The sequence below is a fragment of the Poeciliopsis prolifica genome, unplaced genomic scaffold (genome assembly GCF_027474105.1).
Source record: "Poeciliopsis prolifica strain line A6 unplaced genomic scaffold, Auburn_PproV2 SCAFFOLD029, whole genome shotgun sequence".
In the NCBI taxonomy this organism is placed as follows: domain Eukaryota; kingdom Metazoa; phylum Chordata; class Actinopteri; order Cyprinodontiformes; family Poeciliidae; genus Poeciliopsis; species Poeciliopsis prolifica.
In genome coordinates, this window is record NW_026562404.1 from 4,107,522 (window position 1) to 4,134,443 (window position 26,922).

General features: G+C 37.8%; 2 protein-coding genes across 2 annotated transcripts; both read right to left on the bottom strand.

The window, feature by feature from the left end:
- Positions 1 to 1,099: 1,099 nt before the first annotated feature.
- Positions 1,100 to 13,340, bottom strand: mapk14a (mitogen-activated protein kinase 14a). The gene is made up of 12 exons (XM_055049748.1): positions 12,963 to 13,340; positions 10,147 to 10,276; positions 9,911 to 9,969; positions 6,326 to 6,437; positions 4,371 to 4,400; positions 4,093 to 4,140; positions 3,902 to 4,016; positions 3,747 to 3,818; positions 3,410 to 3,489; positions 2,423 to 2,501; positions 2,160 to 2,333; positions 1,100 to 2,054 (listed from the first exon to the last, which is right to left on the bottom strand). The coding sequence occupies exons 1-12, from the start codon at positions 13,079 to 13,081 to the stop codon at positions 1,999 to 2,001; spliced, it is 1,074 nt and encodes a 357-aa protein (XP_054905723.1). The 5' UTR covers positions 13,082 to 13,340; the 3' UTR covers positions 1,100 to 1,998.
- Positions 13,341 to 13,661: 321 nt separating this feature from the next.
- On the bottom strand, positions 13,662 to 26,616 carry elapor1 (endosome-lysosome associated apoptosis and autophagy regulator 1). The gene is made up of 22 exons (XM_055049668.1): positions 26,522 to 26,616; positions 24,970 to 25,090; positions 24,108 to 24,288; positions 23,878 to 24,025; positions 23,721 to 23,801; positions 23,536 to 23,641; positions 23,276 to 23,425; positions 23,010 to 23,098; positions 21,977 to 22,154; positions 21,272 to 21,400; positions 20,843 to 20,933; positions 20,546 to 20,648; positions 20,314 to 20,451; positions 19,056 to 19,316; positions 17,930 to 18,106; positions 17,708 to 17,858; positions 16,797 to 16,893; positions 16,408 to 16,509; positions 16,108 to 16,234; positions 15,715 to 15,893; positions 15,421 to 15,586; positions 13,662 to 15,344 (listed from the first exon to the last, which is right to left on the bottom strand). The coding sequence occupies exons 1-22, from the start codon at positions 26,609 to 26,611 to the stop codon at positions 15,261 to 15,263; spliced, it is 2,949 nt and encodes a 982-aa protein (XP_054905643.1). The 5' UTR covers positions 26,612 to 26,616; the 3' UTR covers positions 13,662 to 15,260.
- Between the last annotated feature and the right edge of the window lie 306 nt (positions 26,617 to 26,922).

The following is a 26,922-nucleotide window of genomic DNA, read 5'->3' on the forward strand; positions in this document are numbered from 1 at the left end:
GACGGGGAGGTTAGATGGTTTGCGCCATTGACAAAATAAATGTCTGTTATGGTTTGTGCCAGATGCAGGAGTTGAATATGAATGAAGCTTGTAGATATTTTTCGTCTGTGATTCATAGTCTAAACGTTCTGTATAAGATCCAGACTGATAATAAATATTTATCCCATTTTTTGCATGTTAATTTCATGCATAAACATTTTTTTAATTGATATTGCCTCTGTCCCTCTGTATGTACAATTGTATGTTCATACCAATTCAAGTGCTTTGTGCAGAGATCAGTCAGTAATGTCCAAAACTGTACCCTACAAAATATTCATATATCCATCAAATTTCTTTATATAAATTTGCGTTAGGACCACAAACCTCAATGTTTTGTTGTAAGTGTATGTGGTAGACCGACACAAACTAGAGCATAATCATGAATAAAGAGGAAAATGAAACAATTTTTAACCTGAATGTGAAAATTGCCCTTGCAGTTCAGCTTTACAGGCCAACGGACTAAAATATTTGCCCATTCTTCTTTGCATCACTTAAAATGTGTGGGGGATTTGTGAACATTCAATTTTAAGTCTTCCCATGATTTGCACTGGATCTCAAGGCATCAAGAGCTGAAGCTGTTGAACAGAAACACATTACACTTCAGATATGTCACTTTCCTTTTCCACTGCAAGTTTGTAGCCACTATATAGTGTTGGCCTATCACAAAAAAAACCATCTACAATTAAGTTATTGGTTATATGAGAAAATATTCAAGGGATATAAGTATTTCAGGAAGGACCTTCTAAGCTTAAACTGTATAAACAAGCATATCAAGTAGGGTTAGCATTCATCTTTCAACCAGAAGATCTTTGGTTAGATTACCTCCATTTGCAGGCATCTGTATACTCAAAGAACTACATGGAGGGTTTTGGAAATGAGAAACACAATAGAATAAAAAAGGAAAAAGTTAACCAAATTAAATTCTTTTGTTTTTCTCCGAGCACAAAACCTACCATGAGGTTTATGAAATTTCATTAACCTCATGGTATCTTATATCAATACCTTTGATATAAGACAAACTAATCAGTTTGGATACTAGAACACAAAACACACGAGCCTCTTAAAAAATAAGTATTTAATTTCTTAAAGCACTGGAGATATCAAGTAAACTGCAGACCGATTGTTGCTCTTAAATACCTACTCCACATAGAATAAATACAACTCCCGTTTTACACTGTTTTGCAGTTACAGGTTAAAGCATAATACTAAAAATCATAACCCAAAGTCAACACCACACAATGCCTTCATGTACATGCTAATATTGGATGAATTAGCATGTACATGAATAAAACATGCACATAAAACATAAAGACTGGCACATATTTACATATTTTGGGCATGTTACCTAGATTTAACCAGAAAAGGCTCAGATATACTTGTGAAAGATCTCACAATATCTAAAGAAATGGCATGTTAAAGTCTTTAAATTCAGCTGAGAGGGTTGAACAAGCAATAAACAAAAATAGGCTATTGTTTTGAAATTTACCAAAATGTTCAAAGATTTCTTTTTTTTAAGCTTAAGAGTAATTGTGGTGAAAAAAATAGTACCCAAGATTGACTAGCTGGATTGTAGATGAGCATGTTTTCTTTATAATTAATAGAAAACAGCTTATTTATAAATTACTCAACAAATCAGCAGAGCTGTAGGTCCGTTGTCTCATTACCTCAGAAGTCACAGTCGAGTTGAAGTTTAAATTAAAAACAATTAAAAGCAAAAAATTTAAATACATACATTTAAAAAATATTGGCAAAAATGAAATTCCTCAACAAAAACAAAAAAACAATAGCAGTGGTACATAAATAATGATTATTGCTGGTCCAGTTCTTGCATTTTCATATAAAAGTAATAATCTCCTTAAAGGTGATCTCTAAGATTTCTGAAATAAAGACTCAGAAATAGCTGGTATTGTGTGCCTGAAGGCTTTAACATTAATGCACATGTTGTGGCTGCAGCTCATCTCAATCCTCCATGTAATCAGGTGGCACAAAACTACACACCTCCTCATAGGTCAATCCTGCAAGAAATGAAGAAATGTTACAAGACTGAAAACAAGATCAAAATTCCTCTATTATTATTTTATTTTTTTACATAAACAACATGTTAGGATGCATTAACATACGTTTCCACTCATCGATTTCCAGTTCTCTACTTTCAAAACTCTGGTCGTAAGGCTCGGCCTCGGGCTCGTCTTCTGGGTCGTGGTACTGAGAGAAGTAAGGGTGTTCCAGGGCTTCCGTGGCTGTTATCCTCTTGTCTGCATCCAGAACCAGCATCTTCTCCAGAAGGTCCACCGCTTCAGAGAGAAAAGGCCAACAAGTTAATAAAGCTGAATCTCAGTCTATGCTTCACGGGAAAAAGTAAAATCTTGCTTTTGCTTGTTACCTTGTGGATTAGCACCAATGAAAACATGAGCAAAGTTCCTCTTGGGCATAGGAGGCAAAGAGCTGACATAATTCCTGGCCTGCGTAAACACATCAACGCAGAAAATAAAGTGTCAGACTCCACAAGCAGCAGCATGTCATTACAGACTGTTTCTGTTTCCATCTACATAAACCCAACACTGTTTGGAAGTCAAATTTCTGAGCCATGGCCACAGTTTTACACTTGTTTTATTTTCCAATAAACATGGACCCGTTGTGATGAAGAGAGTAGATACTTTACAGCACTGTGTTCTGTCAAATATAAAAACTTTTTAAAAATGGAATATACATTTTAGTTTTTTCTCAAAAAGTCAAGATTGAGGAAAATTTTTATTTTTAGAAAAAATGTCAATTCAGTATTATGAATATTTAAGTACGTATGATTGCTATTAACTGCAAACAATTGACAAAGTAATCCATATTACTATTATGTCTCTAAATATGCAACGTTTATCATTAAATTTACAATGAACATATATCATTTGTGAAATATATATATGAAATATATATATATATATATATATATATATATATATATATATATATATATATATATATATATATATATATATATATATATATATATATATATATATATATATATATATTTCACAAATGATATATGTTCATTGTAAATATATATATTTATTTATTTATTTCCACACATCTTGTTTCCCACCACATATATTACATTTGGAAATCTAACAGGTGGAACCCCAAAAAACAGGCTGAAATTCACAACAATTAGAATTTAACCTCCCAAAAATAATGCAGTCTATATTGTCTCTTGCAACATTAGCACTGCACACGCTGATGTTGTGAAGGTATATTTTTGAGTTATTGTGTTGTGATAAAATGCAGAGTATTGATAAGAGAGCTGTACAGCAAACATCTTCCGTCAACCTCCTCCTGTTCTCTGCTGAGAAAGCAAAGTGCTGGTCATTCTCACCTCATGGCTGGGCATCCTGTTGATTAGCGCTGCTGGGGGTGTTCCTGTCAGACGCATTATCTGCTGAAGCTGGTTTATATCTAGAAAGCTTGTGTCAAGGAGAAAACAGCGGCCGATCCAGTATGACTTTTTCTACAACAGAATGCTGAAATGTCACAAATATTACAAAAGCGAAGAATGTTAATATACTCTGAAGGAAAAAATTATAATTTAAATAGGACAGCTTCACAAGGAAGCTGGAGCCAGCAAGAAGAAAAAAATGAACTGCTCTAACAATGAAAAACATCCAGTTGAGTGAATGTTCCTTTAACTGCGCTTCACCTCATGGAAAGGATACGGTCTGAGCCAGGAAACAGAGTTTTCCCAGTTAGAAGTTCTGCCATGATGCATCCCACCGACCAAATATCCACTGAAACAAACACAAATATAGGAATTTACCTAATAGACAGGTTCTGAATAAGAAAACAGTATCAGGATCTTAACGGATTCAACCTGTCATGTTGTAGTGCATCCAGTTCAACATGATCTCTGGAGCACGATACCAGCGCGTGGCCACATAGCCAGTCATCTCATCATCAGTGTGTCGCGCCAAGCCAAAGTCCAATATCTGAGATGAAACAGGCAAATATTAGCATCCTTAAAATGTTTTAGGTAAAATGGTGTGAATTAGAGAGCTTACTGACCTTTAGCTCACAGTCTTCGTTTACAGCAAGGTTTCCAGGTTTCAAATCCTGTAAGGTTGAAAAGTAATAAATGTGAAATTTTGAACATCCAGTCTCGATAGTAAATTTATTTTTCTATTTTAAAAATAATTGTCATGTATATTTAACTCGTCTAACAATAAAAAAGGTTAGCTATCAAGAAATTGCACAGTCTATGCTAAGACTAATGATCACAACTTCCACTTTTCCCAAATTCAGACAGTAATGCTGGTGAGACAGAGGTTGAACTAAACACTTACTCTGTGAATGATGCCAGCTGAATGGATGTACTGCAAAACGGGAAAAAATACAAACTTTAGAAAATCTGATTCACTGATTCATCCCAAGTTTCAATTGGAATGATAAATGGAGAGTTCACTGATATTTGCTCAGGAAAATTAGTTAATTTATGCTTTGCTCAAATAATCATTTTCATTAAAAAATAACATCCATAGTAAAAGTAATGCCACGAAACTTTTGACAAAATATCACAGCAGAGATTTTAGTAAATCCGAGCTCATAAAGATAAAAACACAAGAGCTATGGATTACCATCACGCAAGCAATCATTCATGTACACATCATCATTCCTGTGGACAATTTAGAAACTCAAATTAATCCACAACAAAATCCCTGAGAGGAAGGCCTGTGTATGAATGTAGAGTACCTGTATAACCAGTACTTTTACTGAAAGAACTTGTTTGCTTGAATTACTGGTTAACACTGAGCTTTCACAGCAACAAAAACCTCCAGTAGTTAAGGAGCTGGGGAGGATCAGACAGACAAGCTTCAGCAGAAACTTGACACATTAGAAGCCGATTAGTGAACAATGAAACAGGATTTGCATTGAAAGTATGTACAGTACCAAGAAAAGAAACTAAACTCCAAAGCAAAAAGATGCAAACAAAGAACTGAGAGAAACACCGGTTTTAACCCGAGAAACTGATTAGTCCTGGAAAAAAACAGAATATAGCATCATAAACCCTTAAGAATAATCAGACCCAGCTTTTATGACGTACAGCACTCATTATTATGAAGGATTAAAACTACCTGAATGGAGACTAAATATAAATCTAATTTAAATAGTCAAATGTTAGAATACAAACAACTTCCATCAATCAGTATTTATTTCAAAGCTGTATCATATCTCACTGATAGTGTGATTAACAGCCTACGACTACAACTAAATAATAAGGCAGGAATACATAAAGTACTGCACTAAATAAATACAGAAATAAGCTATTTTTAAAACTTAAGTGTAGAAAGTGTAAAATCAAGCATCGCTTCCAGACAAGAACACATGTAAAAAAAAAAATTTTAATGGAAATGAGGATCAAGAGAAAAGAAGAAATCAAATATTTCAAATATCTGATTGAATTACTTCTTCATAAATGTATTATTATGAATTTTTCCTTTTTTGAGGTTTTAGCAGATAAAACAGTTTAACCATAAGCTGAATATGTGGGGTATTTTAACAACAAAATAAACAAACCTGCTTCCTTTAATCCCATCTATTTCATATATTATACTTCAATGTTGAGCCTTAAACATTATAGCCTGCTAAATTCATCACTGTGAATAAAAGGAAGCTGTTTTTGTTTTCTGTGTGAGTTTAACGCAGACTGTTTCTTATTTTAGCTCAGCTGAAATTACTCAAATTATTTACACTTCCTTAATACCAGAGGAGAAGATTTTTTTTATTACTTTGTTAAATTCAGAAGACTAAAATACACTAAGATTATTCTGCCTTTTAGCTACTAAGTAAATCCCAGATGATAATGTCCTGGCTGTGTAAGTTTTAAAACCTACACACACTGATGCCTGTGTGTGTATTTTAAGATGTATTTCTCAAGGAGATGATGAGAAAACGGTATCCATTAGTCACAGTGAAATTAGTCTTTTATCAAGAAACAGCATAAAAAGACAGATTATTGATTATCAATGGACTCAAACACAAAAAATAATCTATGGAGTCCTGCGGGCTGATGAAACTAAAATTTGAGTTTGATAATAACGATCCTCATTATAATTGGTGTAAAAAAAGGGGGGAGGGGAGAAGCTTGTGAGCCTTAGAACACCAAACCAACTGTGAAACATGACGGTGGCAGCGTCATGCCGTGTGTGTGTGTGGGTGTTTTAGTGCACTTCCCTAAAAAGATGGCATAATATGAAAAAAGAAAACGATGTGAAACCACGCTCTTCCTGAATGACCTCACCTTCAATCCTCGGAGGATCTGGTAGATGAGGAACTGCACGTGGTCGTCTGACAGTTTCTGACATTTAACGATGTTGTTCAGATCTGCTCCCATTAGGTGAGTCACAAGATACCTGTCGGTCGTAAGAGATTGTCGTCATAGTTGAAACAAGAAATCTCAATAACTTCCAAACTCGAGAGAAGTCAGAGGGGCTTGAAATAAATAAATTTGCTCTGTGAATCTCATTTTGGAAGGCCAGTTTGGAGCCTGCAGCTTTATTTCCCACATGGCAATAAAAGCTTAAACCAGTTTTGCAGCTACTTCTTTTCACTTCTCGCTTGGGACACTGAAAGGTCAAGCCTTTTACAAATGTAATATCACTTGACAAGCACACTGAGCAAAATGAGCTTAATGGCATCAGCGGATACTTTAAATCCAATCCTAGAACTGTTTAAAATTAATCAAAAGCACTTAAAGACTGAGTGAGCGGCACGAACAAAAACTAACAAATGAGTGTGCTGCTGTTCTGTCAGTCTGTTGCTAAACAAATATTGGTTTCGTGAATACTATTCTATTCTCACAGAGTGTGGGGAACGAAGGCTTAAAATAGCACATTTCAATGCTGGGACTTGTTCTCAGCAGCACACACAGATCAGATACACAGACAGAACGAGGTTCACCCGCCTTGGAAAAACGGCATATAAATAGTGGCCTCTGTTTTTCCATTCTCCTGTAAGAAAGAAGCGTGGCAGGAGAACCAAAGAGAATCAATCTCTTTATTTGTTATTGGGGGGAGTAATCCAAACTTCTGTAAATATTTAAGATTTTCTTTGAAATTGCATTTCAAGTCCTAATTTATTGCCTCAAATGTTAAATCATAGTGAGCCTTTTAAGTCTAGTGCAAGAGCAAACCAGAAGCACTGCAGCACTATTTTATTTATATCAATACCACTGCACCACAGAGGTAATAATATAAAATAAAAACCACAATTATGAAATAATCAAAGTGTCACAAGTCTTCCTTTTCAAGACACTTCTACCAAAAATTATTATCTTAACCACAGTAATTGCCAGCATAACATGCTCAAGATAGTTTATTCATTCATCATCTTTCTCTGAAATTATTATTGAAGATGTCCATGCTGCTCTAAAAATAAATTCAGAGAAACAAATCTGGTTTTCAGGAGAGATCTGGATCAGGTCAAATCTATCAGAACTTCAGAAAAATCTTTTCTCTCTAATGTGCATTGCTCAAGCCTCTGGTAATTGAAGCAGGTCTGTAGAAACCCACAATCCCCTCTGCAGAAGCTGGAACTGGCATCTATATAAATACCTCTGTGGTGAGGTGACACAGACAAACATGGATTCCAGGGTGAAGCCTGAGAGTCACATCTCCTGCATTTCATGCACCGTCTATGCGGCAATGAACTGCGTGGCCGTTTTTTATGCAACAGGAAACACTGCTACACAGGGCAGGCTGCTTCCTTTAATACATCAACAGTCACACAAAAAGCCCACTTAAAATAAAAACAGGAATAAAGAAGTATTTTCTACAAATCAGACCAGCAGAGTGTAGAGAGCTTAGAGCTTAGTCAACAAACAGGATTTGCCCCTTCAGAGTCCTGGCTACAAACAGAATGAACTGTCTCGTGATTAATAGTGCCTGAATGAAGCTGCAGTTTCCAGCTTGCACTATTCCACACAAAGATGTTACCAAACAATGAGTTTAAGATGCTGTTCAGATGCACAGGAAGGAACTGAAGGGATCCACAAATGGGTGTGTCTGCATCTAAAAAGGTCGCCCAAAGCTAAAATTAATCTGTGAGAAATCCTAATCTCTGATTGCTTGACAACTAATATTTATTTATTAGTTTTCAACAGAAAAAAGTCAGATAATAAGTTATTACAGTTAAGTTTCTTTTTGCCAAAACTATTCATTTCTTCTGTCGCTACTTTTGATGTTAACATCCATCATTTCCTTTCTTTCAGAGCCTAGTTTCTGACCTTTTGACTAAATCTGCTTCGTAAGAAGCAGATTTAGATGAACAAGCAAATATACACTTTCATTCACCTACAAGCTCTAGGAAGTGTCAGAGTCCAAGGCCTACCAGCTTCTCATTAGGCATCACTGACTGTAGCTGGTAGTTGAAAGTAGCCACTGAAACATTAAATATACATTATGAAAGCCATTTAGAGGCATTTCTAGACAACTGAAGACTACTGGGTCATAAGTTCAAGCAATTATGGATAAGTGGATGTCTGGGTTGTCCAGGAACAACCAAAGAATGAGCCAGGCTCAAGCCAATCATTGACTGGAACACCAGCATCAACCATCCACAGTGAAGCCAAATTACTAACATGAACAGAGAGGCCGCAGACCAAGAAGGTAAACACATTCAAGCTTGACTGAAGTATCTGTCCCTCACATGGTCTAGCCAAAACGTTTTCTGGTGAAACAAAATATGGTCAGATGAGACAAAGACTCAACTGTTGAGCCACAATGACGGGATTAGAATTTAGAATAGAATTTAGAGTGAGGGCTGAAACCCAATAATACTGACCTGTTGGTAAGCATGGTGGTGGTAACATCATGTCACACGGTTTGAGTGAACAGTTATAAATAAAGAACAACAACTACCTTAAATATATTTCATCTAGACTTCATCTCCATGTCAACAAACCCTTTGTTCAGTGATCAAAGTCTTCTTTATACATCATAATCCATGGAAATGTCCCAACATAAATGAGAGGTTGAAGTCACTCCACCAAAGCTACATAATCCTGAACAACTTCAGAATGCAGTCAAAACCCATACCTATAACAAAGTGAAAGAGATCATATCTTGTGGAAAAAGTGTGGCACAGTTAAAGGATGCAAAGTGAAACCGCCTCCGGAAGCAGGAAGACGCACTACATTTTTTCCCCAGAGTCCATCTGACGAGGAAAACTGACAGGAACGAAACAAAAATATACCAGGAACTTAAAAACAAATTTAAAAAAACAAAAAAGGTGGTCTGTGCAATAGACAAAGAGACATTTAACCCAATATGAGTGTAGATGTATACATATTTGATTGCACAATTTTATAAAAGCAAGTAACTTCAATACTTCTTTCTTCACCACAATGTTCAAATCACTAAAAATATTTGCTTTGTGTGAGCAGCACTGTGGGAGACGCAATAATATTGCATGTCAATCTGATTGACATGCAGGATTTGCTTGCAGAACACCAGAAAAACAATCTTCCAAAATGTAGCACGCAAGTGATCCTGAAGATGTTAATATTCTCGATACGACTGCGTGTATATTGAGCAGCTTTAGTCCACATAACTATAATCTCCACCCTGTGTGAATTAAGTTAATTTAAACATATGCATCCAATTCCTGCTTTTTAATGTCTGAAGTAGTAAGTTGCTTTGAAAAAAGAAAAAGAATTGTTGGTGTAAATAATTATAAGTAACTTATATTTACACACCACGACTAGTGTATGTCAACTTTAGATTGCAAAAGGAGCACTGCACTTCCAATTTCAAAACAATATATTTGCAAGTAGAAGCAAAATGTTTCAAAATGTCAACATATCTGCAAAATAAGGAAGGAATCTTACACATCTTTGAATTCTTTTAGACTTGTGGCAGGACTGAAAACATCCAAGAGCCCAATGACCTAGAAAAAAAAAGAAAGAAATCCACATTGAAATTAAAGATACAGGGAGCAGAAAATATAACCTTCACTGAGATGCAGATTTCTTCAAACAAACAATATTAAGCGGTGAAAAAGTATTTGGTTTTTAAGCCTGTTTGCCTCCAGGAAGAAACAAACAGAAGAAAACAGCCCACTCACATTTTCATGCTTCATGTGTTTGAGCAGCCGCAGCTCTCTGTAGGTTCTTTTGGCGTGGATGATGGACTGGAAAGGTCGGGAAAGCTTCTTCACAGCGACCTTCAAACCCAGTTTCTCATCATATGCAGAACTGTTGAGTGGAAAAAAAAAAAAAAACATTTCACCTTAAAAGAAAACCAAATATATGACTGCACTGTAACATTTTTTTTTTATTTTTTATTCGATTATAGGTACTAAGTCAATAAATTCAGCAAAGCGAGCTTCTTCAATTAAGGCTGATAAAGCAGATTTCAGAAGGCTCCTTCGGCTGAGTTTGCTCTCAAAACAAAATTAGGTGTAGTGAATTGAACTGAAGGCTGAGAAATGGGCAGCATCAGCAGAAAATGTCACCTCTCAGCAGATCGGGCACATCTCTGACAGTAATATATCCTCCACTCTGTCAGCTGACTGCCTCCGACCAAAACCTAGATTCTTCCATCTTACTGTAAAAGCTGCTGCAGGGAGAAACCAGCTTTCAACTGAGAGTAAGCAAAATGAGCCAAAAAATAATAGTAATTACTGTACACTGTAGCGATACAGTAATTACCGCTACAGGTAATCACCTGCCAAATATTATAAGGGAAAATTAAAAATTTGACAACTTTAATCACTGGACTACAAGTGCATTACTACTTTGAAATGCATCTTTGCGATTATGAATTAAACATGTCTGCCATTCGTCTAAAATAATAGAAAAAGAATACCTGTGACTCCCAAATTTATAGTATTTGAAATTACATTATAGGTTATGTCAGTGTCATTAATTGTGGCCCATTTCCTGCTTTATTGACAAAGTACAAACATTAGGGTCGTTTTATTACAAGAACAGGATATTAGTAAAATGAAGACTGGCCCAACCAATCCCTGATGCACTCAAATGTTAAACACTGAACTCAATTGTCAGGCATGGCGCCCTCTGCCCTTCTGAGCATCGGGATAAAATGAAGTCTATCGATTATATGCATCACTATAAAACTGCTTCATGTATTAAAGGAAAAAAGAAAAAAAGATAACAAGGCGACCAAAGACAGATTACCTCATCGCCTGGCACACATGCCTGTTTCTATTTGCAAAACAAACATCTGTTCCTTACCTATGTCATTATGTTTTACTAAAATAGTAGGAAAAGCAGAGCTGCACAACATATTGTAACATGATGTTCCGCATATGCCCTGCACTAATGTTCTGCATGCAAACAACATACTTTGCCAGACAAAAAGGACTTTCTCGATGCCCAACCCAGACACTGACTTTAGTGACTCAGATGTAAGAGCTCATGAAAAGTAATAGGAGCACTTAGAAGACAAAACGAAAGCAGAGACAAAAATGTTGGTCAACTGCAAATAGTGTAAATAGTTTGTAATAAGCAATAATTGCGATCAGTCATACATCCGTATGAAACAACAGTGGAAAACTAATACAAAATAATACTTTCAGTCTTTGAGGTTTCCAAATATTCTCAATTAGACTTTAACACATTGAGCCAGGTAAAACTTTAAACTATGTTGTGCCTCCATACATGATCTAAGAGTCGTGTGACTGAGACGCTGAAACTCTTAAAGAGTGGCACCCAAAATGTTGCATATCAAACAGACCTCCCTAAATCCTAAAATTATATTTTACTATACAATAAACAATGCAATAATTGCAATGTAAAGATAATCAGTCTTAATTCTTATCAGAAAAACAGAGTAGTGTGATAAGAAATGTAATTTTTCATTGTAACAGCAAACTCTAGTTGATTGTGTCTGCAAACCCCAATAAATCAAAAGAATTGGGCGTTGTGATTTTGTTCAATTTGATCCATTATTCAGTGTTTTGTTTTTACTACTGTAAGTTTCATAAGAGCATCAAACAATACAACTGAAAATGTGTTTGAAAACAATTATTGTATGCAGTGTTACCTAATGTAACTGAATTACTGAAATAACCTGTTTGATGAGGTTTTATTAGAACAAAAGAAACAAATGCAAACATCCTGAAAGCATTTCTAAAATCTTTGTTTTCACAATTTTATCGTCACAATGAAATAAAATACAACATTCAAAGAACATATATCCCATCCCTACTATTAACTAAATGAACAAGCTAAACCTTTGTATAAAATAAGACTATTGTATCAGCAAATCGGAAACTGTGGCTTTAGAAATGCTTCTGATATTCAGATTTGTTTTTGCCATGGAGCTGCCAAAGAAGCAAGCTGTTTCTATTATTAGGACAGCAGTATTTGGAAGCAGTAGACCTTAACATCTTCGTGTTGTTTTCGATTGTTCATCATGTACTTTTGCAGCTCTTTAACTGCAAAGCAGTAAATCTGCTGCCAGCGACTTTTCACATTCGAACAGCTGGAGTTAGTAAACAATCGAAACCGACTAAAAATAATTAATCGAGGGGGGAAAACATCACTATTACTCCTTGTCCTATGAAACCATTTAACCGAGAAGGAATCGGATCACTATGTGAAGTATGTGATCGAGACAGTCAGTCGTTCCTGGGACTGATCCAATGAGAAACTGAGAGTAGTCGCTTTCTGCAAAAAAGAAAAAAGTTCATGACAATGTCGGATTTGTTTGATGGATCTAAAATAATCTCAAACCATCTGAAGTTATCGGGATATAACGTGATACACGTTGACGGAGCCTTTCTAGCTCCACCGTGCTAACCTAAGTTTAGCTTGTGCCTCTGCAGGCCTCGTCTCAATGAATGGAGAAGTTAAAGTTGGCTCAACTCTGCAACACTTTCCGCTTTTACAGAAAAAAACAACAACGATGATTTACCAAACCGATCCGTAGGCGCCTGAGCCCACCGGAGACAGGTCCTGGTACCGCCGTGGGACTTCCCATATCGTTTTATTGACCTCCTGCAGGTAAAATCCGGACCTTTCTTTCTGCGACATTCCTGCAGAACCAACCGTCGACCACCAACCGTCTCTTTCTGCCCCCCGTGCTGCCTCCTTTGCCCCCGAGCTGAGAAAAGCTCCGTCACACAAACAACAAGGGGGTCACACAGGCGGGGCCCTCGTTGCTGGAGTTGTGGATCTTCGAGTTGTTTTCTTACACAAAGTTGCAGAATCACACCGCCTGTTGCACGCACACTTTCAACTCCGCTTTCATTTGTTCCTCTCTTCCAGTGCCAGATACAGTTCCTGAGGTTTCGAGGCGTAGTCTCGCGAGACTTCAGTTCCATACCGTACAGCTTCACGAAGAGTCGCAAACTGAAACCAATAGTAACCGGAGACAAAAAAATCTTTCATTTTTGTGTGAAAAAAAGGAAGAATTATTTTTTTTTAAATAGCAGTTTACATAAATCTTATTAATTACTGAATATTAAAAGGACAACATAAAAATTGATTTTATCTGACAATAGATTTCACATCATCTGAAAAGTGAGTCCTGTTATATGAAAATATAATTTTGCTCAAAATATTTGAAACATTTTGGACAACATATTTGTTTATGTAATTTTGGCCCGAAAAATACATAAAAAATAATATTTGTCAAACTGCTGGAAGTGCAATCCAGATGTAGATCCTCACATGCAGAGAGAAAATAATTATATTTAACATAATTTTATAAAGTGTGGAAATTGGGGAAAAATTCCCAGGATGTAATTTGGATCCAATAAATTGAATATTCCATTTCACAATGAGTACCTGAAGCCTGTACGGACATACTAATATAACAAATTTAATTTTCCATTCCAATTATTTAGTTTTCAAAAGAAAAAAATATATATAACAAATAAATGAAAAGTGAGATTTAAAATTATGAAAAACATCCTTTTTCTACACCCACTGAACCATGCAGTCTTTGGGATACAATGTAACCAGACACAATGTTAAACACAGCACTGTCCTGCAACCCACATTGGGAAATGTTGCAAAGAACGAGATGTGGAGTGTAACAAAAACAATACAGTAAAACTCCCTTATGAACTTTTTCTTCAGACTTAGCTTCCGCAGATCCTGCTGGGTGGAGTTTCCTACTCATTTTGGTTTTCTCACCAGACAAGAAAAATAGAAAAATATGCAGAAAAAAGAAAAAGAAGGGCTTCTTAATATTGAAATGGGTTTAAAAGAAAATGAATCCATCAAATGACGCATTTTAAAATAAGCACTTGAAGGAAGCATACATTTTTCAATTTAACTGCTGATGATATATTTTTATGTGATAATGTAGAAGGCAGCAGTAAAAACTAAATAAATTCATATAGAGCTAAAACAAACTTGACTGAACAAAGAACTTAACCTGATTTTAAACCAAAGGAAATAAAATAACCACATTCAACAATTTGAAAAACTGTGGAAAATAATGACACCTCATCCAAACGGGGAAAAATCTCTTATGTTGAAGGATACAGTAAAACCTCCTAATATACATCTCAAACTCAGAGTTGGAGTTGCATGAGACACCAAATAAAATCTCCATTTCAATCATTTCAGTTTTCATGTTATCCACAGCAGTAAAAAGGAACTGAAGTAAAAATATAAGTAAAAGTATGTCTCAATTATGGGTGAAAAACATTTTATCATATTATCTGGCCCGATAATGAGAACAAGAATAAATGGTCATATCAAGTGTTGGTGATGATTCTTACAATGTCCTTCTTTACTGTGCTTAACAAGAAAGAATTTACGTTACAAGGTACATGGAACATTAATATGAAATCAAATTCACATACTGGCGAAATAACTTTATGAAACTTAAAAAGCAAACTGATCAAATGAAATAATTAAAGGAGGGCAAATAAATGTATCTCCATTTTGAATACATTAAAATGATGGGCTTTACAAATCCATATAAAACGTAACTATATTCAAGTTTCAGTCGTGTTTAAAAATCACAGCAAATACCTGTGTAGACATTTTGCACTTTAACTTCAGATTTAGAATTTTATCATGTGAGATAAAAGAGAAAATAAACATTCTCAGTGAAACTTGTCAGAAAAAAATTTTGAAACTTGTTAAGTACTCTGTTTTACTTTACAAAAACTCTCAACATATGCTCCAACATTGAAACTTTAAAACTGAAGGCTTCTTCAGTGTTCAAAGAGCTACTTGTCATCCTCTTTCAGCATCATAGGTCCTCCTCCTCTTCATCCTCTTGTTGGTGCCGGTAAGAAGATTTGAGTGGAACCGAGTCAAATCCATCTGACGTTCTCTGTGAAAACAGCGACAATATTAAAGGTGATATTGAACATCATGTAAATTTAAATGTAAATGGGACAGTCACTGACCTCTCGTGAGAAAGACTTTATCTTGGTAAAGAAGGATTTATGAGTGAGATCCATGAGTTCATCCTCAGCGTCTTCTCCCTCCATTATTGCACAGCTGTCAGCAGTCGGTAGCTCACACTCTTTACCTTCAGAGTTCATCATCAGCCTGGAGTATTTATACTGCAGCCTGACAAATAGAAATAATCAGATAACATCTATTACAAAGGATTTGGTCATGGCCTGTACATGCAAACGTCCTTGAGCACATTATATGTCACAAGATGTGAAAGGATGTTTAAAAAGTCTTGGTCTAACTTGCGCGTCTTCTTCCAAAAATAACAACTGAGGCTGATGAGAAGAAAAGCAGCAACCAGTCCTATGGAAACGCCAAGCTTGAGCCAGAAATCCATAGTCACACAAGCGCTGACTTTTTGTGGTGGCAGGGATTCTCCTCCGTAACACTGCAGAGGCTGCTGCCACACATAGGTGGTTCTCTGAAAGACACAGTCAGATTTCCTCACATTTAAAGTCAGCTCTAGTTAAGAAGCTGCCAAACATTTGGACTTTCATACAGTTTATCATATCACAAACTCCAACGTATCTGAGGAGAAGCGATGAGGTTTAACCACAAATTCTTGATTAAATTGCAATTTGACTGTGCCATCTTGATACATAAATACGCTTTGATTGATGAGTCAAGTTTGATACCTGGATCCCCTGGATGCAAACGCTTACAATCTCACGGTAGTGATCTGTGGTGCACAGCGGGCATGCGTGCTGGCTCTCCCACAGGAAGTGAAACGTGCAACCATCACATGTCCCCTCAGAACATTTACTGTGAAGGGAAACAAGGTCAGAGATAAAATCGCAGGCTTTTCAGAGTGTCTCTTTAGCGCAGGTCGGCGTCAGGGAGGTTAATACGTCAAATGATGGTGAATAATGTGGCTGTTAGACTATGTGTGTGTAAATGAAAGGTCAGAAGTTGAGCTCAGGTAATTTGTGCAGCACCTGGGCAGCGTGATGGGGTCTTTAATGTTGGCTGTGGGGTTGCATCGAAGTCTGACAGTGGCTGACCTGCCCTGTTTGCAAGCTTGGGTTGTATCACTGGACCTGCAAAGATCACAGGCATAATGTTGATGGAGTTCGGCATGGAGCAAATTTTAAACTGTATTAAATCGAGTTAAAAATACATCTATATATAATCTAAAATGAATCTGTTACTGTATAAACTAGAAAACATCTTTTTGTTTGCAGAGTATAGCTGAAAAAAATACTGTGGATAATTAGGTCCTAACTTCACCCAAAGTAGTTAAGCAAACAAGAACATTCCTAAATATTATCTTTGTATGATCATAGCATTAAGTTCCAATGAAGTGAGTATTTGTCATTTTGTTTACTTGTAATAGAATATGACATCTGGCAGCTGAAGTGAAGCTGGAGGGAACATCCACGATGGAGAGGAGATGCCTCCCAGAGTTGTCTCGGTAGTCACACCTTCGAAATGAAACACAAACATTATTACCAGTTTGATCACATGACACAATTCAAATGCTTCAACATTTTCTGTTCTAGTAACTCCAGAACACAAAGTATGTCTAATGTTGGATGGAGGAGCGCTCTGTCTCCTTCATCCACAATATTCTCTTTATATTCTTTTATTTATGAAATCAAATTAAAAAATAAAGTAAAATAAGCCTTTGTCACCTTGTACCCAGTGAGTTAGAGCTCACATACTGCTAAGCTGTTCTGGTCATTGTCATTATACTAATATTTGATAATTGACACTTGGGAAAAAAATTTAAAAAGCCATATCAGAAATTAGTAAATAAAATCCCCCATCACATTAAAACTGAAACTGGAAGCTGGAAAACTCAAAAGGAAATTAGATCTAAAATTCTAAGCTTTTCTTCTTTTTTTTTTCCTTCTTTTTTTTTGTAAACTTTGACGTAAATAGTCAGATAAAAAATAGTTTCAAACTATTTAAACCACACAGGTGGAAACTCACAGTACCCTTTCCCTACAAACCAGCATAAAAAATCCTGCTTATATTTGGCTTATAACATGTTTTTGCCACATATGGTATCCCATACAGTAACATTTGTCTACTTTTCTTTCTTTTTTATCTACTAAGCTATTTTCAGTTACTTTGATCTGTAGCCTGTTCATCTCCACAGTCTAAAACTTCATCCGTTTCCCCTTTCTTATAGAAACAGAGAAACGCCTAATTTGTTTTTAGCTCGGAATTTAAAAAATGCTCAAACATGTTTATTCAATTAGATCAGTTGAAAACCGTAGATTAGCTCCATACCAATGAGTGTGTCGCCAATGACGAATGGCTGTGAGGACACCATGCTCTGACTGCGGATGTCAGAAGGAACCACGGTGGACTGACAGACGTAGCCTTTGACCACTTTCCCACTCTCCGTTACGTTGTCCACACAGGAGGCTGGCACTCGACTCTTTGGGAGCAACACTCTCAAATCACACAACAACTTTTAGCAATAAAGAACTTTAAGGGTCACTTTCGTACCTCTCTCCCGCACAGATTCAGATTGAAGTGATGAAAATACCGCAGGCCTCTGTTGGTGAAACGCGGACTGCCGGTGACGCCGGTGACGTTAGACAGCGGAGAGAAATCGTAGGTCTGCACAGCCTTTCCACCGCTTTGAACCCTGAATGTGCAGTCGCTGAGACAAGCCGAGAAGGCCTGCAGATCAGAAGTCAGAGTTATGGCCAGTACATGTACATCTACATGTATGCGCTTTACCTGTGGTTGAGTGGAAAGCCAGAAATAAAACAGAGTAGTCAACTAAAATAGTGGAACATGTTACATGATTGCATCTGTAATTCTATGTTTTCGAGCCTGGCTACAGATTCCCATCGGATTTAAGGCTGGAGTCTAACTTAACATGGTTTGATCCATACCATTTCATTGCAGCTCTGGTTTTTAGCATGGCTGTCAATCTGAAAAAGTGAACCTCCACCCAAAACTCAAGTCTTTTGGAGCATCAAACTGGTTTTATCCAGCTCTTTATAACTTCCTCTTTTCAACACGTTTCTTCTGTCCTTCTCTATAGCTTGAGGCAAACTGCCAAGTGGACTTCTCGTGGCTTTTTTTCTGCAAAGGTTTTCTTCTAGGCAGACTTTCCATGAAGACAAATTAGTGGATTCTCCTACCTGAGCTGAGGATCCGTGCAGCTCCTCCAGAGTTACCATCAGCATATTCGCTTCTATTCTGATTAATGCTCAACTTCTCACCCTATCAGGATGTGAATGTTCATGTTTTGGTGATTGTTAGGTGATCTCTAACAATCAACTGTGTTTTATTTAGAAGAATCAAAGTAAAGGGGGCTAAGATTGTGAAGATGTCTATTTGGAAAACATGTAAATTCATACACAGTGTCATTATTCCTTGACCTCACACTAGTTAACATTTTAATAGAAGAGGAGTTCATTGTTGAAAGACTTATATTTCTGCAAAACCTATTTTTATACTTACTGTTTTCCATATCTGCTTGGCTGCGATAAAATTATGCAATCCTAATACAGTTGTGGTTAGAGTTTAATTTGACAAGTAAGTCTGATAACATAACTTTGTGAAGAAAAAGAAGAAGAAGAAAGGAGTGGGAATTTAAATGCCCTCCAAAATATGTCACCCTGTTTCTCTCTGTGTTCGGTCCACACTGGACGCACGCTGCCTCTCCAACAGGCTGACTGGATCTGATGTAGGTGTTTGGCGGACAGCTCTCACATGCTCCCGTGGCATTGACCATGTAGTGTCCAGGTGGGCAGGGAACACAGGAGGAGTCAGTCTTATCATGCGTCACAGCACAGCGGCGACACTGAGAGGCCACTCCTCCAATCACATTGGTGTGGATGGAGTAGATCTTTGCAGCATCGGTGCTAAAGTTCCTCTCCTGAGGGCCAGAAATGCAGTTTCTCACTAAGTGGTATACATTTTTGCAGAAAATAATGCAATTCAAAGCTTTTCTCTAAAAGGCAAACCTTATACAATTAAGATAGGAGGAGTAGAGAGTTTGGTTTCCATGCAGCTCAAGGCTGCCATCTAGAGCTGAACACCGAATGAAGGGAATGAAGACATTATTTCTACAGAGAATTGAAGCTGCTTGTAAAAGCAATTGTGCAAGAAATTTGAAAATGTTTTTTTTTTGCATTAGCATATCTAAGTGTACAGCAGTAGCACTCTTAAATATGTTTCATCTAACTTAATCACCTCCTATTGCTTGCTGCAGCTAATAAATTTTCATATATGCATCCTTTCAAAACAGCATAATTATAATGGGATGTTTGAATAGCAACATTATAGGTTTGGTGGCTGAATTATTGTCTTTCTTGAAAAGATGTCAACGTTCCTCTTTCTGAACCCATCTTTCTCAGCTATATGAAAATGTTTTCCAGTTAAAATTATGAAAATCTAAATAAATCAGTTCCTTTGATCGTCACAAATGTCTTTTTAATGTGATAAAATCCTACCTTTGCATTACTATACACTTTCAAAACTAAAAGAGACAGAGAAAAATAAAAACATTTTAATGATTTGTGACAAAGTTTCAGTCCTCGAGAGCCACCAGGATAAAATGGCAAAATTATCATCTCAGCGTGTTATCGAGTGCTGCAGAAGCCTGGTAATGAGCCATTCATTTGATTTAGGTGTGTTGGCGCAGAAGTTCATTTAAAAGTCTCAAGATCTTTGGGGAAAATTGGTAGTGAACATTATTTTACTGTGTTTTCAGTTTGCATATTTCATCTTGAGTAGGTCTAGATGTCACCCTTCAGTGTCAGGATTTGCTCCCTAAGCTTTATAGTCAGCTCTGAACTTCAACAGGATGAACGATTTATAAGAGCCGGAAATGTTTGGATGTTGGCATTATTAAGGTGTGTGATGCGTCTCACCAAACTGAATTCCTCGGTGCGCTGAAAGGTCCAGGTGAAGCTGACAGTATTGTTACTCTGGATCAAGTAGGAGTACGACTGCTTGCTGTTTCTGCCTTTCCACTGCTCCACTAAATAATTGTTCCACTTATTGTAGCCCTGCAGAGAAATACTCCCAAGTTATTAACATATACCTGCTGTACATTAATTCCTAACAACTGCAGGGAAAAAAAAAAACAACAGCTTCACTTACCACTAGGAAGTAAAATTTGCAGTCAGACGTACAGAGGGTTTCAAATACAAAGGTGATGCGAGACAGTGCACTCATCTCATTGTCTTTACCCGTGGTCTGAGCCCTTATAGAGTCAAGAAACAATTTATTGGACTTTAGATACAATGCCTTGTAAATTATCCATTCCCCTGGAATTGTTTCATTAAAAGGTCTCATTAAAACCAAAAACCGTACACCATTTTTCTTTTACTTTACAGCTGTGCACTACTTGAAGTCGGACCATCTTACAAAATGCTAATTAATTTGGGAGATTCTCACCTGTATCCAGGAACGTGGAGGGTCAGTGTCAGGTAGTCGGTGTCCTGAACCCCCGGAGTGGTGTAGATGTACTCTCCAGCCACTTCCCATGCTGCCATTACAAAACTGTATTAGCGGCAACAACAGTAACAACACTCAAACCCTGACCATCACAAACTAAAACCAAGAAGAAAGAAACCTTAAATCGGATTGCGCCCAGGTCATTTTGCCCCAATCATATCTTGTACAATTCTTGTGAAAATTCAGGAGGTTTTACTACGTTTTGACATTTTCAAACCAATCTCTGGTCAGAGCAGCTATAATCTTCTTTCTGCATGTTAAAGTTTTGCTTTGTAACTATTCTTCTGCTTCTTGTTGTTTCATCCATTAACACACCGTCCGTTTTTGAGAGTAATTCAAATATCCCTGGACTAGGAGCTGCTCTCTCACCCGTCCTTCGGTCTGAGTTGCTGAACTCCTGGTGGAGGACGGAGCTCTCCATGTTCCTCGGCATGGTGGTCCACCATTTGTACTCAAATCCCAGCAATGGCTCTGTGCCAACAGGGCACTTCTCACAAACTGTGAACCAACAAAGCTGCATAGTCAGGACATGGTGGTACTGCCAGTTCTATTGTATGAGTGTTTAGATTAAGTTTGTGACATTTTTAGTAATATTTAATATTTTTCTTTGTTAAATACCACATGGTGCAGCTTTGCAAAAATAATTACATCGACTTCAAGCCTGTTTTATTAATCACTTGCTTTTAAATAATCCATTTTCAAGATGTTTTTTTTTTTTTTTGTTAATCGATGGCAAAACCCTCCTAGCATTACAAAACATACTCACCAGAATCCCTAAACCAGACTCTAGCATATTCAGAAATCAGTGTGGAAATACAGTTATTTGTAGATGACATATGTGTTGTGAACTTAGGTTGCTTGACTTATTTGGAAGCAATTAATAACTGCACACAAAAAACATTTTGTGTTAGTGTAGGGTAGCACACGCAGTCTCAATGCAGCACATAAATCATTCCACAAAGACACAGTCACATATTCAACGAGATATGATTTTCCGATTTTGCTTGGTTTTGCAGTATGAGAGTGTTTGCATTAGTGTCACAGTACAGTAAATGGTTAGTACTGATTATGAACCTTTTCCATCTGAGTAGGAATCGTTGCTGCAGGGCTCACACGCTGAGGAGTTAGTCACAGAGAAGCCCGGGTTGCACGGCGGGCACATCTGCTTCTTCCCTGACGCTGGCAGCTTCACGGCTCCTTCGACAGTCTCACTGCAAATCTTTGGTTCGATCCATTTGTACATGAGCCGAGTCTGAGACACACATGGAAACAGGACGTTTGAGATGGTCAGGTCAGAGTGTTTTACAAAAGCATTTAAATATGTTAAGCCTTTCACATTCGGCCACAAATTTGAATAATGCGACATGAAATCCTCATCATCACAAAGCAGTTCATAAATGTCAAGCAGAGTGATATCTGGTTTTCAAAAAAATCAAAGTGTGCTGTGGATATGCATTCAAAACCCTCTGAATCAGTAAATTGTCTGCTATAATTAAAGCTACAAATCTTTTGAGGTGTCTATCTCCTGTCTATCATACATATACAAACTAAATGTTTGACTAAATAGCTTGAGCTCAGTCAAGTTGGGTAAAAACCATCTGTAAACATGGCTTTAAAATCTTGTGATAGATTCTCAGTTGGATTAGGTTTGCTTTTTGATTGGACCATTTTGAGACACAAATATGAATATGGTTTGATGGTGTTTTAGTGTGGGTGACATGTGATATACTTTGTGTCACACACAGTTTTTCATATGAAACATGATCTGCTCAACATTTGATATGTTTGCATTGTGGGATGCTGAAGAATATCTTTATTTATGCTGGCATCATATTACATTCAAATGGACTCTATTTACCTCTTAGTTTCACTAGGATACAAGTTTGAAAGGGGCCCAAATACAAATGCAATCCACCATTGTCTTTCAAAATTTGAAGACCATGACCGAGACTGATGTGGCAAAATGGGGAAAAGTTCAATGGTTATGAATATTTGTCCTAATCACTCCAAACAGCCAGCAAAATGTAATTACATTGAATGTGGGTTACAAAAAATATCCTCTCTATAGCTGCTTGCACCACAAAAGAAGGCAGTTTTCCATAATTACCTTTCCCTCAGAGTCACAGGGGGTGTGGGTGTAAAAGTAGTCATTTTCCGTGCATGCAGGCCTTGGCTTGCAGCTCCCTGAGCCAGATACTGGTGGCAAAACACACAAGTGAAAACCGAGCGAACAAACGTGAAAGAGAATAAAACTCACATTAAGATTTTGTGATAAGAACTGTCAGTCACCTCCTGGGCACCAAATGTTCTACGTCGCATGCTGGCAACATTGTTTAAGTGCAAATAAGTAGAAGAAAAAAACAAAAAGTGTACCAGCATAGCTGTCTGATTCACAGTCGTGGCAAACGGTGGCCCCTTTGTTGGAGTACGTATCCGCAGGGCAGGGGGCGCAGCGGGCGGATCCTGCTGTCGAGCTGTGTGTGCCTGGCTTACAGTGGAAACACTCAGACGTGTAGGCAACCCCTGCAGGGAAAAGATCAATCAGCAATTAATCATTAACAGACAAAGGATGTCGGGGAAGAAAACTAAACGTTCGTTCTCCCTGCACACACAAATAGGAAGCTTTAATGTACCTGAGACCTGGATGTTTCTTAACAGCACAGGCTTGACGGCACTACCCAGCAGAGAAAACGTTGTGGTTCTCCAGTACAGAACATTGTTGCCTGTGCTCAGCTCTATCTGTAGAGAGGAAATGTGAAGGGGATGGGGATCAGTTTTTTTGTCTATAAGAAGATGAATTGCGTTGAAGTGGACGAACCTTGTAGTGGCTCCAGTTGGTCTCTGAAATCCTCATCCAGCGGCTGTCAGAGTCTGTGGCCTGACACTCGTCGTTCTGAACCTAAAGAGGAGCGGGAACCTTTACCTCAATTTTCCCCCCGCAACACCAGAAGCGGTAACACAACCTCTGCACTTACAAAGAACTCAAAGTAGATGCTGCTGTCCGGGTAGAAATATTCAAAGGACAAGGCTCCAGGTGTCTTCAGGCTCACAGTATAAGAGAGTGTTGCAGTGCACTCATCTGTGTTGGAGGCTACATAGTCGCCCTTGGCTGTCCAGGTAGAGCTGCAAGAACAGAAACTGTTTACTGAAAGCCTTAAACCATAAATAATATTTTATATTACAACCAGTTACTGTTTATACCCACTTGGAACAGTTTATAAAGGCATTCCCCTCACTTGTTGTCATCCCATGAGTAATAAATCCCTTTGGTAGGACGTCCCACTCGTCAAACGCAACGCTGGTTCCTAAAGAGTAGGTGCCTGCAGCGCACTTCTGGCACTGCTGCGACTGCATGTTGAGGAACTCTCCTTCCCTGCAAGAAAATGCTAAACACAGGAAAAACAAGAAAACATGACGATAACCTAGATAAGCAGTGCTGTTACAAATGTTTAAACCCTCTCTAATTCATTTAAATGTGATCTGCCAGCGTATCAGAGTTTAATGAATTTCTTTAAAGTCGTCTTAAACAATGGTTCGCCAGATTATTTGAAGGCCGGACATCTTCTTGTCAAATCTGCAAAGCACCACCACAACATGAGGATTGTCCCACCTGAGCTGTGGATTCCTGCATCTCCTCTAGAGTTACCGTGGGATTCTTGGCTCCTACCCTGATAAACACTCAGTTTAGGTGAAGTTTGGTACGCTTTCCATTTTCAGATGATGAACTGAAAAGTGCTCCATGAATTTCTCCAAAGTTTTAGATGTCATTTTAAAACTACCCTTTACTATGAACCTTTTGCCCACTTTTACTGCAAAGCGAGCTAAATATACATGAATGGCACACTTTTAAAATATTTCGAAAACCAATGTAAAAAATTGTCCTTCCACTTCGCAATGCTGACTGACAATGTTTTGTCAATCAGCTAGATGAAGTCACCCAAAAATGCATTTGGGGTTATAACAATTATATAAACAGTTATTGATATATTTTTGCAAGCACTATATATTGAACATGTAGAGGGCAGTAAATGTGTAAAATAGGTTTTCAGATCCCGGTGGTCACTTACTGCAGGGAGTCCCTTTGACTGGGTCCGGGAGGCCCGTGCATGTCTCTGCTTTGTTGGGAATCGCTACCCTCCATCTCGACCCGAGTACGTCACACTCTGTGTACTCAAAGTGATAATCGGACTGCAGAGGCAAAACACAGGTGTGACTTTCACACAGAGCGTCACAAAGTGTGTTTATAAAAGAATGCAAATATTTCAGGGAAAAAACATTTTAAGAAAAATAAATCAAATAAAAACAGCTTGAAACCAATCACCTAGGAGTGAAACAATACAGATCACCAACCAAGAATGAAAGTAATAAATAAAGATAATACAGTTTGTAAAAATGAGATCACTGGGTCATTATGCACTTCTGGTATTTCAATCCTCTATCCAGGCCAGCCTCCTAAACAAATAAAAGGATAGGCTAATATTTGTTCTGGAGCCATTTCAGCTGTTAAACCTATCAAGGATGCTCTGTGGTTTTTCAGGGATTATTTGCTGAGCTAACGGCAGAAAGGCTGATCCTTACAGTCCTTCAGTAAACAAATGTTACAAATGTTAGAGTGCTGTTTGAACCAGCAGCGGCGCAGGGACAACGTTTTAACTATGCTCAACCGATCAGAGCCAAAGGGATGTATTTTGGGACGTGACACCACCCCCAGCTCTGCATAATCTGCAGATCTGGTCTCTGGTCAACAACAAGGTGTAATCGTCCAGGTAAGGTCACTCGGGGGGCCAATCGCTGCTTTGTGGGATTAATAGTTGACAGAAACAGCAGCACTGGCACTCCTCCGCCTCTGCTTTTCTGTTAAAGCCCCGGCCTTAGGGAATTAGCGTGTTTCATTGGGGGCGTCTAATGTAAAAATGCAGCAAACTGGAGATGGGTCTTAACTTAATCACCTCCAATGAACAAACATGAGGGAAACCAAGGCAACAGGTCATCGGGACAGCTGTTCTTCATGGTCAAAGAAACTGGCATGGAAACAGACTCACCTGTTCAGGATTACTTGTAAATTTACCTTTTAAGAAATAACAGAAACCTAGTAGAACTGTAAAGCTGCTCGTAGTACACTGTGACTCAGAGTAGGCTGATATAAAGACGGTTTTGGCTGGTAGGAAAATGAACTGCTCTCATGCGAACCGAAAACAGATAAGGGAGGGTGGTGCGAGCGCAGAGCACACTGCAACATATGGACATTGTCGTAAAACAAGTGTTTAATAACCATAACAACAGATGGGAGCAGATTGCAATACAAACTCTTGCTATGAACATTTTTTCCCCCCCTCACACAGCACATCAGGAAAGCCAAAATGTTGTTACAGCTTCCGAAATACCCAACTTAAATAATTGGAAGCATTTCTTAACATCAATGTATTCTAAATTATTACTTGCACTTCTTGCTTTATATTTAATTTGGTGTTAGTTGAGTATTTCTGCCAGTTACAAAATTATCCAAACATACTGTAACATCTCTCAGCATTTCATGACCCCTCCATCTGTCTCAGCTGACATCAACAAGGGGGGGGGAGAAAAAGTAACTGATGATAACAATAGTGTAAATCTTCTCACCTCTTTGCACATGGGCAAATCTGCAGAGGTGTGTGCGAAAAGCAGCCACGATAAAACAGCAGAAAGAGCGCAGATCCTCAGGTGACCCATCTCAGCTCTGGCAGCACTGTGGTGATGCAGGAGTGTTGACCTGGGCCCTCAGGTGCCTACCGGTGAGAGGTGTGGTTTACTGGGAGCAAATAGGACGAGCTGATTGGCCCAGATGTTCTGCAAGGTGATGTGAAAAGAGTTCAACCCTCTCGCCCCTCACATTTTGCTTCACCCATCAAAACTGTTAAAATAATTTAGCATTAGAAGAAAGCTCCCTTTCTGTTTCCTTTCTATTAAAAGTTTAGTACCAAACATTCAAGAGTTCATTCTTCTCACTTTTTCCTAAAATAAAACAGTTAAAATGTTAAGTC

What these genes read in the sequence shown, in the direction of transcription:
- mapk14a (XM_055049748.1), bottom strand. Translation starts at nt 13,081, where the DNA reads ATGTCGCAGAAAGAAAGGTCCGGATTTTACCTGCAGGAGGTCAATAAA. An exon ending in TCTGTTTCCTGGCTCAGACC is followed by an intron (nt 3,490 to 3,746) that starts GTATCCTTTCCA and finishes CAAGCTTTCTAG; the next exon opens with ATATAAACCAGCTTCAGCAG. An exon ending in CATTGGTGCTAATCCACAAG is followed by an intron (nt 2,334 to 2,422) that starts GTAACAAGCAAA and finishes TTCTCTCTGAAG; the next exon opens with CGGTGGACCTTCTGGAGAAG.
- elapor1 (XM_055049668.1), bottom strand. Translation starts at nt 26,611, where the DNA reads ATGGGTCACCTGAGGATCTGCGCTCTTTCTGCTGTTTTATCGTGGCTG. An exon ending in CAACTCAGACCGAAGGACGG is followed by an intron (nt 20,934 to 21,271) that starts GTGAGAGAGCAG and finishes TTGTAATGGCAG; the next exon opens with CATGGGAAGTGGCTGGAGAG. An exon ending in CTCCACGTTCCTGGATACAG is followed by an intron (nt 20,649 to 20,842) that starts GTGAGAATCTCC and finishes TGACTCTATAAG; the next exon opens with GGCTCAGACCACGGGTAAAG.